Below are 18,016 nucleotides of genomic sequence, written 5' to 3' on the forward strand. Positions count from 1 at the left end.
CTGCCGCCCCGGGCTGCTGGGGTGCTCGGGTCACCACGGATGTGGTGTGTGCTATTTAGCTTGGGGCACCCAGCTCTGCGTTCAAAACCTCAGAAATTTGTAGCAGTTTTTTGTTTTGTTTTTTTTTTTTTAACTTGCTAGTGGTAGGCAAGGTGTGCTGCCTGCGAGGTACGCATCTTGAGAAAGAAATGAGTTGCTGTTCAAACACTGCAGGTCGAGATTAGAAACCAACGTTTCAGTTCTACACTTAACAGCGGATGATCTGAGTAAACCCAAAGACCTCATTCTGCAGGACAGAAGCTGCTCTCTTTCCTGTGTGAGGGGGGTGTTAAGTGAGAATATAAACACCTGAGGCTGAGGGAAATCCAGAGACGGCGCTACTGAGTTGCCAGTAATCCAGGGGTTGCTGCCAGGTGAAGCAGATGGTCCCAACGCTGCTGGCTCATACAGCTGTGTGCTGCTTAGATCTGTTCAGGATGCACATAGAAATGGGAGATGAAAAAACCACGGGTGGATATTGATGGACATGTGCTTAATACAGCTTAAAAAAATACCATAGTACAGAAAAAGTAGTAGTAGTTGTGGCCATCTACATGAAGTAGATGTCTGTATAGCTCTTTCTTTATTTTTCCTTCAAGCAGCTCTGCAAAAGATGGATTTCTGTACAAAATCAGACACAGGTAATAACAGTTTTGGCATGTTTGAGACATACAATTGAAACCCGACATTTTCAGTTCCTGCAAATGGAACAACAGTCTTCATTTGAAACACTTAAGATTTTTAAAACCTTGACTGAATACTCCTCGTGAGTTTTGCACTGCCTCATGCTAAAAATATGAAAAACAGTTTAGAATTGAAGATTATTATTCCTTTCAGTACTCATGAAAGTTTTGCGGCAAAACAGTGTTTTATCACATAGAAGGGAGGCTCCTAGAAGGGAGGGAAAGAACTTGAATAAAATAAGTGGTGTAGAAATAAAACTGCAAAAGCATTCCAGGAGAGCTTAGGAGGCAGGGTATCGACGTGTGCTGGTTACCTTGATCTAAGGGCCCTTTGAATCTAAACCAAACCTGTGGATTCAGATTCTCTTAACTGCTCAAAGATTCGGAAATGAGACGATTCAGAGTTGAATTTTGCAAGTTTCCATTAGCTTTTGACTCGCAAGAACTCTGCAAACAGACATTGGAAAAACTTTGGCTTTCAGTTTGACTTTGGCATGTTGTTGTTTGGCTCTTGCACACTAGTTATCTGTTCACATTTACTGTAAATAATGACTAGAAACCTAACCTGCAACTAGACTGTTGAAGTAGCTTCTGGAAGGGTTTGTTTCCTTCTCTTTCCCCCACCCCTTAAGACTTTTTGTCTTACGGGACTTGTTTGCAATCTGCTAGCAGAAGCTCTGAGGCAAGTTTGCCAGATCTGGGGCTGCATCATCGTTCTGCACATCTGGAAGTGGTTTATAGGCTCTCATTCCTCCAGTGCAGCGTCTGGACTCTGTGCTATTCCTCAGCAGCAGAGAAAGAAAAGAAAACCAGCACAACTCCAAAGTAAACTTTGAAGAGTTTGAAAAAGGAATTGAATCTTAAAACTGTTACTGTGCCCTGTAAGGCCCTTGCGTGGGGGACTTCAAAGGAGGATGATGGTCAAGGAAGCTTTGGCAAGAGTGCTTACAGCTGTGGGCTATCTAGGATCCGAGTAAATAGCTCTACAGCTCTTCAGGAGAGAGGAGTCCCGAATACTGTGCTGCTTTGAAGAGGTAAAAAGACTAATTAAGCAGGAAATATCTGAGCAGTAATGTCACTGTTTCTGAGCTTTCCCTTCTGCAGCCCCTCATTTTGTTACAGGATTTGGCAACTGAGTTAGGGACTGCCAGGTTCCAGGAACTAATGTCTACAGTCAGGAAAAACTGAGTAAATATTTGCAGGAGAACAAATACTCCTCTCTTTCCTTAAAAATCAGGGGGTAATCAATCTGAGTTTCTGAGGCTTAGGAATGCTGTAGTTTTAGAACTCGTATGAGTCTGTCTGAGTTTGGATTTTAGAGTTTAAAACGTGGTTCAGTTTATGTTGATTTAATAATTTCTGAAGTTATCATGAGGCTGTGGCTATCCAACTTTCATCTTGCAGTGATCATCAGTTTGTTTGTGACTTTCACTACAAATCTTAATTAAAAGATAGTAGTCAGCTCTATGGAAGTCAGTGGAAGATTGCTACTAGCTAAAGTGGGATTAGAAAGTTACTCCAAGAGTGTAGGGAGTTCTGCTGTCTCTCTGCTTATCTAAACAAGCAAACTTTTTTAATGGATAAGAAGACAATACTTGTGTGTAATGCGTGAGAGAAGGGCTTTCTCAGTGGTGAGTTTTTTTTGACCGATAAGCTTGATTTCCTCTCTGTGTAAATTAATGCCACATGAAGAGAGTGGGCTGCTGGAATGTAGATAAGTACTGCAGATGCAAAAGGACTTCCAGAAATACTCCTCTGTCACTATGATTTAGTCATCTGTTGGGACCTAAATACATGCAAATATAAGTGGTTTGTAAACAAAGCCACATCATAGCTTTTTTGATATTTTTATTGTCATTTAACTTGTTAGTTGAAGTAGAGACTAATTTAGGATGTCGCCTGAACTTGAGCATTAACCAGTGAGAGGCGGTCAGTTTTGTGACTCAGGTTTCAAGAATTCTTGCTGTTCCGTCTGCGTTCTCGAGGATTTGGAATAAACTTCGTTTTTATGTGTGTGAAGAAACCATCATATATCCGTATCTATGCTGTAATGTGTCCATATCTGTATGTATGGAAACAGGAAAAATTGGTTTCTGTCCTATATACAGCTACCATAGCATAAAGGTTAGATCACATAGTTGCATTCCCCCGCCTCAACTTCTGGTGCTGTTTTTTACTGTTGGTTTTTTTGGTTGGTTTTTTTTTTTTTCCCATAAACAGTAGTTTTGGGTCCAGAATTCAAGTGAATGTTGTATTTCCCATAATCCTGTATTTTAGGGATTATGTTCTGTCCTCTCAGGCATAAAGTCATGGCCACTCTTGGGTCTGGTTTAGAAGTACAATTTTAGGGAAGGCTACCTCATTTTCTTCAGCATCACAAAGAGTGTGCTTAAATACAAAACACATTGCACAAACTCCCCTCTTACTGTTAGTGGAAGGATACTGCTGTTAGAAAATATTTTCAGTATTGCTCTGAAATTTTCTGAGAGTCTGAAAGACACTGCTCCAGTATGAGATTCTCATATGTTTGAGAACATACTCCAGCAAGAGATTAGTATTTGTGATTGTTACTATGTTTTAGGTGAAATCAGAGATAAATGTAAATATATTTACAAATTGCATCAGTGGGTGTTTTAATACTTCTTTAGACATTACTTTAAAATATGTTAAAAAATCTTAGGTATTACCAATGTAGGTGATTGGATAGAATTTATTAAAATGCTGTTCTTTTCAACCTATTAGTAGCTTAAATTAAAATATGTAATAGTTCTAGCCCAGAATATTAGTTATTTGTTCAAAAAAAGTTGTTTACAAAGATGGAGTTCAGTTTTACTTTTACCAGGTCAACAGTAAAATTTGGTGATACAAAACCTTGTCCTTGAAATAAATAACTATTATTCACTGCTGGTATTAATGATTTTTCTCTCTCTCTTTCTTTTAAATTATTTCTTTATTTTTATTTTACCACAGATCACAGTTCTCATCCAACAGGACACATGGCTCTTTTAAAGAAAAGTAAGAGAGATTAAAAACATTTGGAATATATCTTTTTAAAAGAGGACAGAAATGTCAAATGCAATTTCTCGTGCAACTGTTGTCACAGTTGCATGCGAATTTATAGTTCTAGTTTTGGTAAATTATGCTTAACTTTCTTGTTAACTAAGATAAGTACGGCCATAAATCCCATTAATTTAAAATTACTCAGTGCAATTACTCACTGCTGGTTATCATGAGACTGGGAGGTCTGGAATTTCCCACTAAGAGTGCGTGTAGCTGCTGGTTTCATGTGCGTTGTGCCTAGAGCACTGAACCTGGCTTTTTTACAGAACTCTGCACATTAATGCTGTTCATACTCACAATTGAGGTGTGGTCCCAAGAAATTTGGGGTTCTCTTCAGCTGTCAGGGTCAGTGACTGAAAATGGACCGGTGTGTGCTTTCAGTTATGCACCCAAAATTTCTCTGAAGTCAATGGGTTTGACTTTTGTAACTTACACTCAGCTGGTTTAAGTTAGTGCAGGTTCGGTGATGTATGTTCACCAATTTCAATTTATTCTCATGCCCAGTTCTGGCCAGTTGGCCCTTCTGTTTGAAATAGTTCAAAACTTCATTCCCTTTGCTCTTTTGTACACCTTAAATACCTTTTATGGTGGTGCAAAAGTAACAAAGTAGTCCGATACAAAGAACTCACATTGCCATCATCAACAGTGACTTTGACAACGGATCAACCCAAACTATTCTATGATTGATTCTATGATTCCTTCCCTGTTGTACTCAGTGAACTGACCTGGTACCTGCTCATGGTTGGTTTATGTTGAATAACTTAAACTTGTACAAGACGGTCTGGTAGGAACTGCAAATCAGAATACACAGTAAGGTCTTTGCTGTTGCATGCTTTGTTTTGATTTTACTAATTAAAGTAACTGTGTCAAAATGTTTATGCATTTTCAAATATTTTGGAACATTTCTGGTTTCAGTAGCATGCTGGCTTTGTTTTTCTAGTATTTTTAGAGTTTTGCTCAAATACACCTTGAAGATCTGAACATTGAAATCGAAAAAAAATTTCTCCTGCGTTTGAAGTTTTATCAGCGAAGCGTAGGAGAAGGAAAGGGCTAGGTAAAAATAATTAACTCATGAAGTCCTGTGATGATAAACAGACAACAAACTAGCCAAGAAAAGGAAGTTCCAGGTTACTGGTAAAATTTAGAAACGTGAATTTCCTAGTATGGATAACGCATACGTATTGGGAGCTTAATGATTTAGTGAGCAAATTATCCATGAAAATCAGATAGTTGGAAATTGTTGTAATGGGGGAGAGATACTATTATGTTTTTAACATAAAATTTTTAGCTTGATCAAATAACAAGAGAAAGGAGAATTTGATAAACACAGCAAATACAGGTTATGATATGTACTGGTTGCAAATTGGATTTTTTTAAAAAAAGGTACTTGGAAATTAGCTATTATACTGATTGTTAACAAATTCTCCCTTTTGTTTCAGTTAACCAGATCTTACTGTTACTTCTTGTCTTAACTGTGTGCGCCGTTCTGTATAACAAAGTTCACCAAGTGCCATCTGCATTAAAGAATGAAACAGGTAAATGACTTGTACTTCTGTTTCATTTATGTTCTTGTTTTATATTCCTTATCTCTTCATTTGAACGGTGCTTTTTGTCTTACTGAATCCTGTTTGCCCTGCAGTAGATGTGGTAATAACTAAGATTCGTCATTCTGATCCAAATTTTTATCCAGATGTCACTGATGTAGATGGAAGCTGGAGTATATCCTTATTTGTGCTGAACAGTATTGGAATTATCAAGTGATAACAAACTTTGATCACAGCTTGCCCCTTTGGGAATGTTCTTGGCCTACCTATTCATTTCGGATAGATCATCAAATCTTGACGAAATTTACAGCAGAAGTTTTTTCTGGAATTTTTATAGTGACGGAAACCTGCTAGGGTTGATATGGTTGGGCTGGTATTAAATGTTTATACTAATAGCTTATGCGCTGTTCCCAAGATAAACAAACTCTGTCTTGGTATAAACCATTTTTTTTCAGTATATTTTTGTTGGGGCTGTTATGTGTTTAATGGTTATGTTTTAACCAGTATAAATATATCCATATAAGTTCTGTACGTTAATCAGTGCTAGGGATAAAAGTCTTCCTTAGCAGTAATGTGAACTGATTCGGTATTGTTTAGATTTTTTTCCTTTTATCATTAGCACCTTCCTGCTGGTACAAAATTTTGCACTATTCCTTTCCAGCCCGCTTCCCAAAGAAGTGAAGCTCATGCAATTACACCATCTCTTTGACTTACCTCTTTCCTTTGATAATTTTGGAACCTATTGTTCAATTTGTACTAAATATAACTGAGCAGTAGAAGTCTCAAAGGTATTCAAACTTCTTCAGGTTTCATGTGAATAAGCAGCTACATGGAGAACAGGCTGAATTGTGCCCCTGCTGAGTAGAAGATGCCGAGAACTCTGTTATATATTCTGTTTAGAGGCATCCAACAGTCCAGTCAACCTGCATGTAGTTCTGGATTAGTGACAGCTCATGCTGTGTGCCTTGCCAGATGCGGATGTGTATAGGATGTGGTAAGGAAATGGGGTGATTGTGATATGATTCCACTGCTTATGGAAGTACATACTCATTCCTATGACCCAGATCTGATACAAAAAGATTCTTAATTTTCTATTATAATGCATAGTTTTGTTTCTTGTAGTTGATTTGGAGAGTCCTGAGGAAATGGAAGAAGAAATCCCAGTCGTAATCTGCGCTGCTGCGGGCAGAATGGGTGCAGCTATAGCAGCAATCAGTAGCATCTACAGCAACACAGAGGCTAATGTTTTGTTCTACATAGTTGGGCTGAAGACGACCATCCCGCATATTCGGTATATACCAGCCTTATTTTGTTTCATGCTGTAGTTAGGACCAGGTGATTGTTCTCCTTAGCACGGGCATAGACTTTGGAGGACTTTTCGGGGAAATGTTTCTCCCTTTTATTTAAGTAGCGCTATTGGTAGCAATCCCCAGGATTCTCTATGTGTAGGAAAAAGGACCATTTTGCCCTACGCAAGGCACTGACTGGTGTAAAGGGGTGTGAAATAGCCAGACCATGCCCATACGTATGCCTCTCTGCCTTTTGTAGATCGGCTGCAGAAGAGTTTGTAGTAAGGTAAGTATATGCATGCTTACTTGTCACTTTGTGGCACTGTACTTACCTGTGGTGCCATGTCTTAAGCTTCAGAGTAGGAAAACTTGCTGTTTAAAGCTAATTGCAGCTAAGAGGGTGTATTAAAGGTTATAAATAGAGGCCCAAAGAAGCTTGTAATGAAAGCATGTTTGGGTGTTAAAATTTGCAAACATTGTCTAAAAGAGGGGGAAGGTGTGAATCAAAATTAAAGCAGATTTCTTAGCAGTTCTCACCTCTGGCTACTGCACTTCTGTAGCCTGTGTACCCATAATTTGAGTCAAAATGAAAACATGCAATAAGTGGGGTTCCACAGGGAGTTTTTCCCAACCAGTTCATCAGTAACGTAGATAATAGAGTGGAGAATGTTCTTTATGAATCTGCAGTTGGCATGAAGCTGGAAAAGAGACAGCAGATACATTGAGGACAAGAGCTGAAAACAAACTAATCGTGATGAATTGGAAAAATGAACTGTAAAATGTGATGAAATTCAGTAGAGGTAATGACAACGTAATATAGGTGGGAATAGCTGATTGTATTGGCTCAGGGTGAAGCAGGAGTTCAGTATCACTCATTCGGAAAACTACAGAATTATGACTGATAACTGACCACACTGATTTTAAAAAAAAAAAAAAAAAGGCATGCATCATAGTGGATATACATGTTGACATATATGACCACAGGAGCTATGAGGAAACTTTTTCGGATCTTGCAAACATTATTAACGCATCAGAAAAAGTGTGGTGTTCAGTTTTAGATGCCTTCAGGAAGGATTTAGAAGAGAGGTCAGAGGAGAAAAGCAATGGTGTCAAGAAATCTGACAAAACAATGAAAAAAATTAGTCTAAAGAAAATATAGTTAGGATGTGACGTGGCAGTCATCTTGAAGGACGTAAAACTGTAAAAGGGAGAAAACTAACCTCTGCTTTAAAAGCACAGTAGATAGGTGTCGTGGTTTAACCTCAGTCAGCAACTGAGCACCACACAGCCACTCGCTCACTCCCCCCACCCGGTGGGATGGGGGAGAGAATTGAAAGAGCACAAGTGAGAAAAACTCATGGGTTGAGATAAAAACAGTTTAATAATTGAGATAAAATGATAATAATAATACTATGATAATAATAATATGATAATAGTAATAATACACAAAGCAAGTGATGCACAGTACAATTGCTCACCACCTGCCGACTGATGCCCAGCCAGTCCCCGAGCAGCAGCAACCCCCGGCCAGCTTTCCCCAGTTTATGTACTGAGCATGACGTCACATGGTATGGAATGTCCCTTTGGCCAGTTTGGCTGTGCCCCCTCCCAGCTTCTTGTGCACCTGCAGCCTTCTCAGTCAGTAGAGCATGGGAAACTAAAAAGTCCTTGGCTAGTGTAAGCACTGCTCAGCAACAGCTAAAACATCAGTGCGTTATCAACTTTGTTCTCATCCTAAATCCAAAACACAGCACTGTACCAGCTACTAGGAAGGAAATTAACTCTATCCCTGCCGAAACCAGGACAATAGGATAAGAAAAAATGGTCTTTAACTATAGCAAGAAAGCCTAGAAAAATAGCATTTAATGCTAGCAATGGTTAGAGATGGGTTGTTTGGGCAACGTGGAGTCTCTGGTTTTGGCAGTGGTGTGGGATGTTTGCTTTGTTGGGTTTTTTGGCTGTTGGGGGTTTTTTGGGGTTTTTGCTTTTTTTTTTGTTGTTTTTTTAAGAACAGGTTAAACAAATGTCTGTGTGCAATAGCTGTAAACATAAGTGATTCTGTCTTGGGATAGAATAGATCGAGTGAGCTTTCAAGGTCTCTTGTTCTCCTATGAGTCTGTGAATTTAATACTGGAAGTACTTGCAACACACTCAATATTTCTTTTATCACTTCTTTTTTATCACAGAAAATGGATTGAAAATTCTAAACTGAAAGAAATAAAATTTAAGGTTGTGGAATTCAACCCTATGGTACTAAAAGGAAAAATCAGACAAGATGCATCGCGTCCTGAGCTACTGCAGCCTGTGAGTAAATGAACACTGCATAACAAATTTTCAGTGTTTTTAACACTTACTACAGGTTTTAAAATGTCCTAGATCTCTGTTCCATTACACGGGGGGGTGTAAGCCAGAGGAGCCACTGCAGGTCCAAACGTTAAGCCCTCACTCACGAAGAAGTGCACTATAACAAGGTCCTTGCAACTTGTCTGTCCTGCCGGGACCTCATTATTTGGTGGCATAAACTTGGTAATTTGAATGTGTCGAATGTTTAAGAATATATTCACAGTTTATTAGAGGGAAGATCTAATAGTGTTCTTTGTGCCTCCATGATGCTGAGTTGGCTGCATTCTGCTCATGTCCAGGGTTAATTCAGAGGCTAATGACTAATCTAAATGTTAATGGCTGTCAGAAGAGGCAAATCAGATGTTAGAAATTATTAGGAAAGGAGTAAGGGTCAAAATAGAGAACATCATTACGCCACAATACAAATCCATAGTTTTCCCTCACCCTAGATGCTATGTGCAATCTTCATCCCCTTATCTGGAAAAGATGTAGCACTACTGGAACATGTTCAAGTCTGTTCAGAATGTTTATTCTTCTCTGAGCCTTTGACGTTTCTAATATATGGAAAAGATTTCATGCAAGGAATCAGTGGGTTAAAATGGTTCAGCCTGGAAATGTGACTTCTAGTGTGAAAATAGTAGAGGTTTACAGAACTGAGTGGCACGGAGGACTGGATGGGAGATGGTTGCTCACTGTCTCTTCCAGTGCAAGAACTAATGGCCATTAGATTAAATTAGTAGGAGTCACAGTCAGAACAAACAAGAAATGTTGCATGTTTTTCATGCAATGAGTACTGAACCTCTAGAATTCCTTGCTGAAAGGTCTTGTGAATGTAAAAATTTACAGGGATTCCGTGAGGACTGAAGTTTACGTTTAAACAGATCACATATGGTTCAGGAAATCCCTTGAGCTGAAAATAGCTGAAAGTTAGGAGAATACTTAGAGCAACTTTTCTGTATGCTTGCTCTATTCTTATTTTTCACTGAGCGTCTGCTTAGGACCACTCTGAAGGCAGATGCTGGGTAAAATGGTCTGAACCAGTATGGTTCTTACATTCTCAGTTCCCTTTCCCTCTGCTGTGTTCTTCGTTGCTATTGTAGAAGTTGTTATTCCACGTCTGTGCCACCAGTCAAATCATTCCTATAGAGTGGAATGATGACACTGTTAAATTTGAAATGTTTTGTATGATGTATGCTGTAAAAATGTATTAGGAAGAGCATTGCCAGCAGGTCCAGGAAGGTGATCTTCCTCTTTACTCAGTACTTGTGAAGCTGCATCTGGAGTACTGTGTCCAGTTCTGAGCTCTCCAGTACAAGAAAGATACGGACTTCCTGGGGCGAGTCCAGCACGGGGCTGCAAAAATGATTAAGGGACTGGAGCATCTTTTATACGAGGAGAGGTTGAGAGAGTTGGGGCTGTTCAGCCTGGAGAAGAGAAGGCTCAGTAGGATCTTATCAATGTGTATAAATACCCGAGGGGAGGGATGAAGACAAGGGAGCCAAGACCTTCTCAGTGGTGCCCACTGACAGGACAAGAGGCAAATGGGCACAAATTAAAATACACGAAACTCCCTCTGGATGCAAGAAAAATCTTTTTTTTTTTTTTATTTATTTTTTTTTTTTTTATGGTGGGGATGGTCAAACACTGGAGCAAGTTGCCCGGAGAGGCTGTTGAGTCTCCATCTGTGTAGCTATTCAAAACCCAACTGGGCACGGTCCCAGGCAGCCTGCTCACGTGGACCCTGCTTGAGAAGAGGGGTTGGGCACGATGATCTCAAAAGGCCCCTTCCAACCTAAATGATTCTGTGAAGAAGCAACTGTTTTGGGCTGCTTGGTTAGAGCCATAGTAAATAAAATAGGGATAAATAATAATAATAATGAGTTCAAGATACTAGTAAAGATACTAGCTGGGGGAGAGGAAGCAAACGATTGTTGACTAGTGCTCAATGAAGAGAGAAATTAAAACTGATTGTTAATAGAGACAGAAGCGTGAGACTACTACATTAAACAGCTTTACCATTTAGTCTTTTTTTCTGTTTAATAGCTGAACTTCGTTCGATTTTATCTTCCTTTGCTTATCCAGAAGCATGAGAAAGTAATATATTTGGATGATGATATCATTGTTCAAGGTAAGCTGTCATCCAAAAAGCAGTTTCTAGCAGAATTAAAATCAAAGTTATTGCAGCTTTTACAGTCATTTGGAAATATGAGATATAACGGAAACTGAGGCAGCTGCTAGGAGTGTTGCACTTGGGAAAACTACAAATAATCTATTTGTTTATTTAAAAGAAAGTCTGAAGAAGAACTTCTCTCCACGTATCTTTTGAATAGTTGATTTTGATCAAAATTGTACGTATGGGTTTCATTTTATTGAATCTGGTCAATTGCTGAAAGATATCATGGATTTCACTTAGGTGCTGCAATATTTATTGCAAAGTATGTGATGTACATTTCCTGCTAGTATTTGAATTCCCCAAATGCTACCAGTTCCTTATCCAGAATTGCTGTTCTTGAGAGCAAGAGGAATTTACTCAAATAAGAGGGTTAAAATTCTAAACACTAAAAATGTGATTTTTGAGCATCTTCAGCTCAGAATCCATAGCAATTTGCAGAATCATGATCAAAGATTTCAGAGTTCCTAGACAAATGGGAGCAGTTAGAAGACATTCAAATCCTGAAAAATCTTTTATTTTTCATACAAAGATATCTAATTAGAGGAACAATTATTTTTTTTAAAGATTAATTTATTTTTTTCCCCTCTTCTGTGTCTCAGTGTATTTTTTTTCCTCTGTAGAGTTGTTGTTCTCCCTTGATTTATCATATTGTTTTCTTGGGTTTTTTATAATATTTTTTAATTAGAGTGTTGTGGTTTAACCCTGGTGGGCAGCTAAGCACCACACAGCCGTTCTCTCACTTCCCCCGCATCCCCACCCTCCAGTGGGATGGGGGAAGAAGAAAGGAAGAATAAAAGCAAGAGAACTTGAGGGTCAAGATAAAACAAACAAATAATTGTTTAATAAGCGAAGGATAAGTGGAAGAAGAGAGAAGTCAGTTCCCGAGCAAAAGCTGGCTAACCCCCCTAAGACCCTCCTCTTCTCCCTTTTATTGCTGAGCATGCCATTATATGGCATGGAATATCTCTTTGGTCAGTTTGGGTCACCTACCTGGTTGAGTCCCCTCCCAGCCGGTTGCGCACCCCCTGATCTATTCACTGGGGGGGCAGAGTGAGAAACAGAGAAGGCCTGGATGCTGCGCAGCCGCTGTTCGGCAAAAGCTAGAACATTAGGGCGCTATCAGTATTGTTTTGGTCAAAAACCACAGCACCATATGAGCTGCTGTGACAAAAGTTAACTATATCCTAGCCAGGCCCAGTACAGAGGGACAACAAAACCATTTTCTCTATCCTTGCTAAACAGTAAAGGGATGTTCCAATGAAAATTTCCTTTGGAAAGGACTGAGTATAACTGTAACAAACTTTTTGGCCTAAATTAATCTTTGATGTAAGAACATTAAGATCAGTGAATTTACACATGACAAAATATAATTTCATTCTCCTCTGCTTCTCTGCACCTTTCTGTAGTTTTGTCTCTTCAGTGGCACGTTTCAGAACACCTGCACTTAAAGGGGCCACTATTAGCTGCTTTGTAAAATACGATTAATCTGCTCCGCCTGTCTCATTTTAATTTGCAATAGCCTTCATATGACAGTTTCTTCAACATGGGTGTATTCAGTGGTTATCTCTGCTTTTTGGTTTTGTTATTCTGTCTGTCATCAATGGGCAACAGCAATATTTAACTCTTTTGAAAGGTTTTTACAGTCTTCATTTACGCTCCAGTTTCATGAGCACTTTAAGCTGAGCCCACCGCTTCCCCTGCATCCCTCCTTGCACCTGCGCAGGCGTTCACCGTGATTACTTTCAGCCTGAATTAGTTCCCTGGTAGGAGTCAAGGCAGGGGAAATGGGACTTTCTCTTTTATTAGGGGTGTCAGCTTATGTCAGCTGATAGTGCTTCTGGAGCCACAGGATAAAGGTGCAGTTTCACATTACAGCTCATGGTAGGCTGCTGCTGACGGAAGTGGCCTCTCCTGTCCCCAGGCAGCTCCTGTTACTTGTGTCATATCTACAGTTGTGCAGCTGCAGAAGCAGCTGATTCAGCTGGTTGACCTGGCAGAAGACTAGCGGTACAAAAAAACCTCAAAACCTTCCCCCCCCCCCCGCCTTGTTTCTTTGCTTCAGCCAGCCTAACTTGCTCACCCTTGGGCCACGCAATCATAGGGCCCAGAAGAGGGGACTAAAGATGGACATGTGGGAGGGAGGGAGGCTGCTCTGGCAGCCGCTCCCCCGTCTTAGCTGTAATGTGAAACTGTGCTGTCAGATGTCTCTGGAATGGGAGTGATTGAGACTTCTGACAGGGTAAGGAGTGAATGGGGTTTTCAGGGTTTAACTTTGGGATCGTTTATTTGTTGGTCGTTGCTTTCTGCACAGCAGTAAGAATGAAACATACTGAACTTGGGGTGTCAGCCCAGAATTGTTTGGTTTGATTTTTGTTTTTTCTTTTTCTGCTTTTCTCTTGAAAAGTGGAAGCTGTTTAGAATCAGAAGAAAATACCTAGTAAGGCATGTTGATCTTCAACAATTAAGTGTCCCATTAATTCAAATTCTGTTTCTTAGTGGGGCATGAGTCCTAACCCAAGTTTTCCAACCAGCTGGTGAGTTCAGACAAATAAATAATCTCTGCTTATTTCAGAAATAGTAGTTCCACTGTTTGGCAGTATGGGGAATGTTTTCGCTTCCTAGTCTTTTAATGAGCTCACCTCAGGCTACTGGGCCATATGTGGCCTTCCAAGATAATTCATCTTACCTGTGACCGACCCGTGCCCAGCAGCAAAGCTGGTAGCTGTAGGGGGTTTGGATGCAGACTCGCTTAATTGCTGTGGCAGCGCTGTGCCGCCCACACGCCCTGAAACTGTTCTGGCACATCATGGGTACCAGCTAGTCAGATGATGAGCGAGATGCCATGCGTTACATTATTTCCCTCCACCGGGAAGGAGTTGGGTGGTCTGTGAAGCCAGCAGGGACGGTCAAGTGTGACAGGCACTTTTCAACTGGCCAGTGCTGGGAATCCAGGTATCTCGCTAGGAGGTATAAACACAATAACACCAGGAAAAACTTGATCTGTGCAAGAGATGGAAGTGGCACTTTTGTGGGACTGGAAGAGGCTCAGAAAAATCGCCTGTGCCCTCCTTCTCCACAGGCAAGCCTATGAATGCGTAACTTTGTAACCAGGCTTCTTAACAGTCTAATCGGCTTCTGCTGTAGCTGGTTTTGGACATTCAGACCAGAATATGGATGTATTGAATATTGATGATAATATCTACAGGTAGACCTTAAACATCCAGGTACAGGACTCAGACTTGAAAATTGTCCCATATTACAAAATTCAGCCTTCGTTAATATCTGGGCTATCCCCTAAAATTGGTATGTTCATAAATAACACGTGAGAACAGAAGTTGTCCTATCAATCAACTCTGTAGCAGTGAAGTAGGTTTCTTCTTATGCTTTTGACCTTTCTGTAATCAGGTGACATCCAGGAACTCTACGATACTAAGTTAGCTCCTGGACATGCTGCAGCTTTTTCAGATGATTGTGATCTGCCTTCTACACATGAAATGGTTAGAAGTGTAGGGATGCAGGTAAGATGCCATTTTGGAATTCTAATAACGAATGTATTTACCCACAAATGTAAGATGATTTTACACGTTTTTGCCAAAGTGGAAGGGTTGGGGTTTTTTTTATAGTTTTGTAATAGTTTTACAGGTAATTAAGAACTACTTTTTGTAGTAACTCTGTAATGCTATGCAGAGTTGTTTCCTGTAATAATTTAAATGTCTGTTGTTCTTTGGATCACGAGCACTTATGGAACACCTGATGAAGACAGAATATATGATATTTGTATTAGTCAAATTTGGAATGGAACTCAGGAAAACAGGTTTAAAGTCTAATTCCTGAGCTGAGTTCCCCAGAATTGTCAGCGAGTCCCTCTAGCATTACAGCTGTACAAGCCTGACGCTACATCATTTAGAGTAAGCTACAGAAGGACAAACGTGGTGAGGGAAGAGCCTCCCATGGAACAATACTGTGGAAAAAGTAATTCAGTAGCTGGAAGTATCCTGCCTTTCAGCCTTGTGTCATATGGAAATCAAGACAGGTATCCATCATCTAGAAACTCAGCTGTGGGAGCACGTACTTAGTCTCTATGTGATTGGTAGAGATGCATTTACACTTACCTTTACAGAGATTCATAGGGGATAAACATTACTTCTTTTTTTATTTCTTAGAACACATACATGGGATTCCTGGACTACAGAAAGCAAGCGATTAGAGATCTTGGCATCAGCCCCAGCACCTGCTCCTTTAATCCTGGAGTAATTGTTGCTAACATGACTGAATGGAAACATCAACGGATTACGAAGCAGTTGGAAAAGTGGATGCAAAGAAATGTGGAGTATGTAGAGAAATCTAGCTTTGCACTTTAATACTCAGCTTAGTGTCTAATTTTCTGTTTATAAGCTCTTAAAAGTTTTTAACTCCAAGCAGTCTTTCTTTGAGATCTCATCAAGCGAAGTAACTCATGTTGCAGAATTCCCATCTGCTTAAATCTGACCAATCGTGTACCAGGAAACGGCCACCTGGAGTTCCAGTCTTGTGTTTGATCACAAACCACACTTAATCCTGAGGGACACCGAAAACACGTATTTCTTGTTGTGGGTGACCAACCTGACTTGGGATCAAGCCACTTATGATCTTCCCTTCCTGAGGCTGGCTTAAAGGAGGAGGAACGTTTCCTTGTTTGTGTGGGGTCTCCCCTACTGTAATGCCAGCCAAACTGTAATTGGACACCGTATTTCTGAAATACCAATAGAAAACACTTCTTTTTCTATAGCTGAATGAAATCTGACGTGAAAGATATCTTTTTGGCGTTGACCATGAGTAAGTCATGACACAGTGAAACAATCGCTGTTCATTTTTTATGTTAGTTCACCATTAACCTTTATTTACAAACTTAACGTTTACTTTCTCTGTCTGCAAAGGGTTAAATTAAATTTAGTAAGGCTAAACTGAAAGCGAATAGCTTGTGCTATGGGACTACGTCCATCGCTTGTTAGTTTCAGAAATGAACAGAGGAGAGATGCGAATGATAAGCATGTGAAGGAACGAGAAGCCAAATGTCTTTCTCTTATTCTGCTTATGTAACATATCCTGACGAGCTATTGCTATGCTTTTTAAGAGTTTCAGAAAACTCTATGAATATTGCTGCAAATTTCATCTGCAAAGATGATTTTATACCTTAATAACACATTCATGTTCCTTTTGGCTGGATTTTGAAATGACAGTGAAATAAATTGCTTAGCAGTTGAAACCCAGTTTTGAGGGGAGGTTATGACTTTTTTTTGTTCTGTAGCCTCTCAGCATCTCTCGATACTTCCCAGGTTTCCTCCCTGTCGGGCTGGCGGGTGGCACAGCGTCCCATAGCTGGGGTGGCTTTGCCCGTGTGCCAACCGGCCGGCCAGGCCTTTGGCACGCTGTGACATCTGGCTGCTACCTCCTAACACCTCTCCTTACAGTGATTTGGCTTTATCTAGCCCTGGATTTATCACAAAACTCGTAGGAAATTGATATCCTTTAGATGTTAGTTTATACTAACTAGACTTTGGCAAATCTGATTCGAAGTTAATTTATGGGTCTGAAAGCTGGGGGGGAGAGAAAGACAGAGGGAATGAAACACATGGAAACATGTACATTTTCTTAAGAAACCAGGCTAAATTCTGTTTGATTCCTTTATGTTAACAGCTTTTTTCCTACTGCAAACTTTGTCAGCCTTGTAGACTATAGGCAGCGTGTAGAAGTAATTGGCTTCATGTTGGGTCTGACTCCCATTTTACTTGGTAGCAACGATTTACGCAAGAGGAATTGGAGTTGCAAGTATAAGCAGTTAACAGCATTAGGGAGGAGTACGCTGAAAACGGGTCTGTTCAAAATGATTTTGAATTTTGCCAGAATACTCACCTTTAATCTTCTGACTGTTGTACTAAAGACTCTTTGATTGAGGTTTTGAACATTTTCTGCATTTTTTTTTTTCCCTTTTGCAGGGAAAACCTCTACAGCAGCACCCTCGGGGGAGGTGTGGCAACCTCTCCAATGCTGATTGTATTTCATGGAAAGTATTCCACTATTAATCCTATGTGGCACGTAAGACATCTTGGTAAGTTTAACTTCCCCCTGTTTGCAGTTGGAACTAAATAAAGTGGTTTGTAAGATTGCAGTATAGGACCTTACGTTACTTTACCCCAACGCATTACTTTATACCTCGGATCCGCAGTATATAATCCCTGCTTCCCCCAACACTCATCAGTCCTGCTTTCTCCAGGGTAGGGCAGAATGTGGGGGTTCCCCACGGGTGTCATTACGCAAATATCTTGACAGGTCAAGAAAACAAAATAGTTGCATCCCTGCAAAAAACCCTAAACCCTAATAGTCATTAAGTTGGATAAAAAAGGAAAAAAAACAAATACCAAGGACAGAGTTACATGTTTGAAGACCAGCTAACCTGTACTGTCATAAACTAGGGAAAGAATACATGAGAGGTCTGAATATAGTGAGAGACTGAAAAAAATCAGACATTCTTATAGTAGGCACAGTGGAAGAAGATGGGATGCCTGGCAGTGTGTGTGTAGTCAGCATTCTGGAGGATGTAGTTAACCTTTCACCTGGGAATGGTGAATTATCCTGGGAAAAAGAGAATGGCTTAGCTGGTATAGTAAAATGAATAGTAAAAGGATTTTTTTTTTTTTTTTAAACCCCAGCTATGCCAAAATCTTAAAAGCGTTGAGAGGAAGTTTGCTTTTTTTTTTTTCTAATTCTGCATCAGAGAGGCATGAAGTTGAAAAAAGCTAGTCTATCATACAACTAGTTGCGTATTAACAGGTGAAACCATACTAATCAGACTTTAAAAAAAAACCCAACTGAATTGACCCCACTCCATAGTGTCTTCCATTATTA

At 39.9% G+C, this 18,016-nt stretch overlaps 1 protein-coding gene across 2 annotated transcripts in view; it reads left to right on the plus strand.

Annotated features, from left to right (window-relative positions):
* Nucleotides 1-18,016, plus strand: part of GLT8D2 (glycosyltransferase 8 domain containing 2) — a 19,069-nt gene continuing 1,053 nt past the window's right edge. The window contains exons 1-9 of one of the 2 annotated variants that reach the window (XM_076339535.1): nt 1-680; nt 3,693-3,737; nt 5,222-5,317; nt 6,449-6,617; nt 8,802-8,919; nt 11,002-11,086; nt 14,537-14,649; nt 15,295-15,461; nt 17,107-17,219. In XM_076339535.1, coding sequence (XP_076195650.1) covers nt 653-680; nt 3,693-3,737; nt 5,222-5,317; nt 6,449-6,617; nt 8,802-8,919; nt 11,002-11,086; nt 14,537-14,649; nt 15,295-15,461; nt 17,107-17,219 — 934 coding nt within the window. In that variant the 5' untranslated portion in view covers nt 1-652. Of the gene's footprint in view, nt 681-1,314; nt 1,757-3,692; nt 3,738-5,221; nt 5,318-6,448; nt 6,618-8,801; nt 8,920-11,001; nt 11,087-14,536; nt 14,650-15,294; nt 15,462-17,106; nt 17,220-18,016 lie in introns of those variants that run through there. The other variant, XM_076339541.1, reaches the window with a different exon arrangement.

This window comes from Aptenodytes patagonicus, chromosome 1 (assembly GCF_965638725.1).
Source record: "Aptenodytes patagonicus chromosome 1, bAptPat1.pri.cur, whole genome shotgun sequence".
NCBI lineage: Eukaryota > Metazoa > Chordata > Aves > Sphenisciformes > Spheniscidae > Aptenodytes > Aptenodytes patagonicus.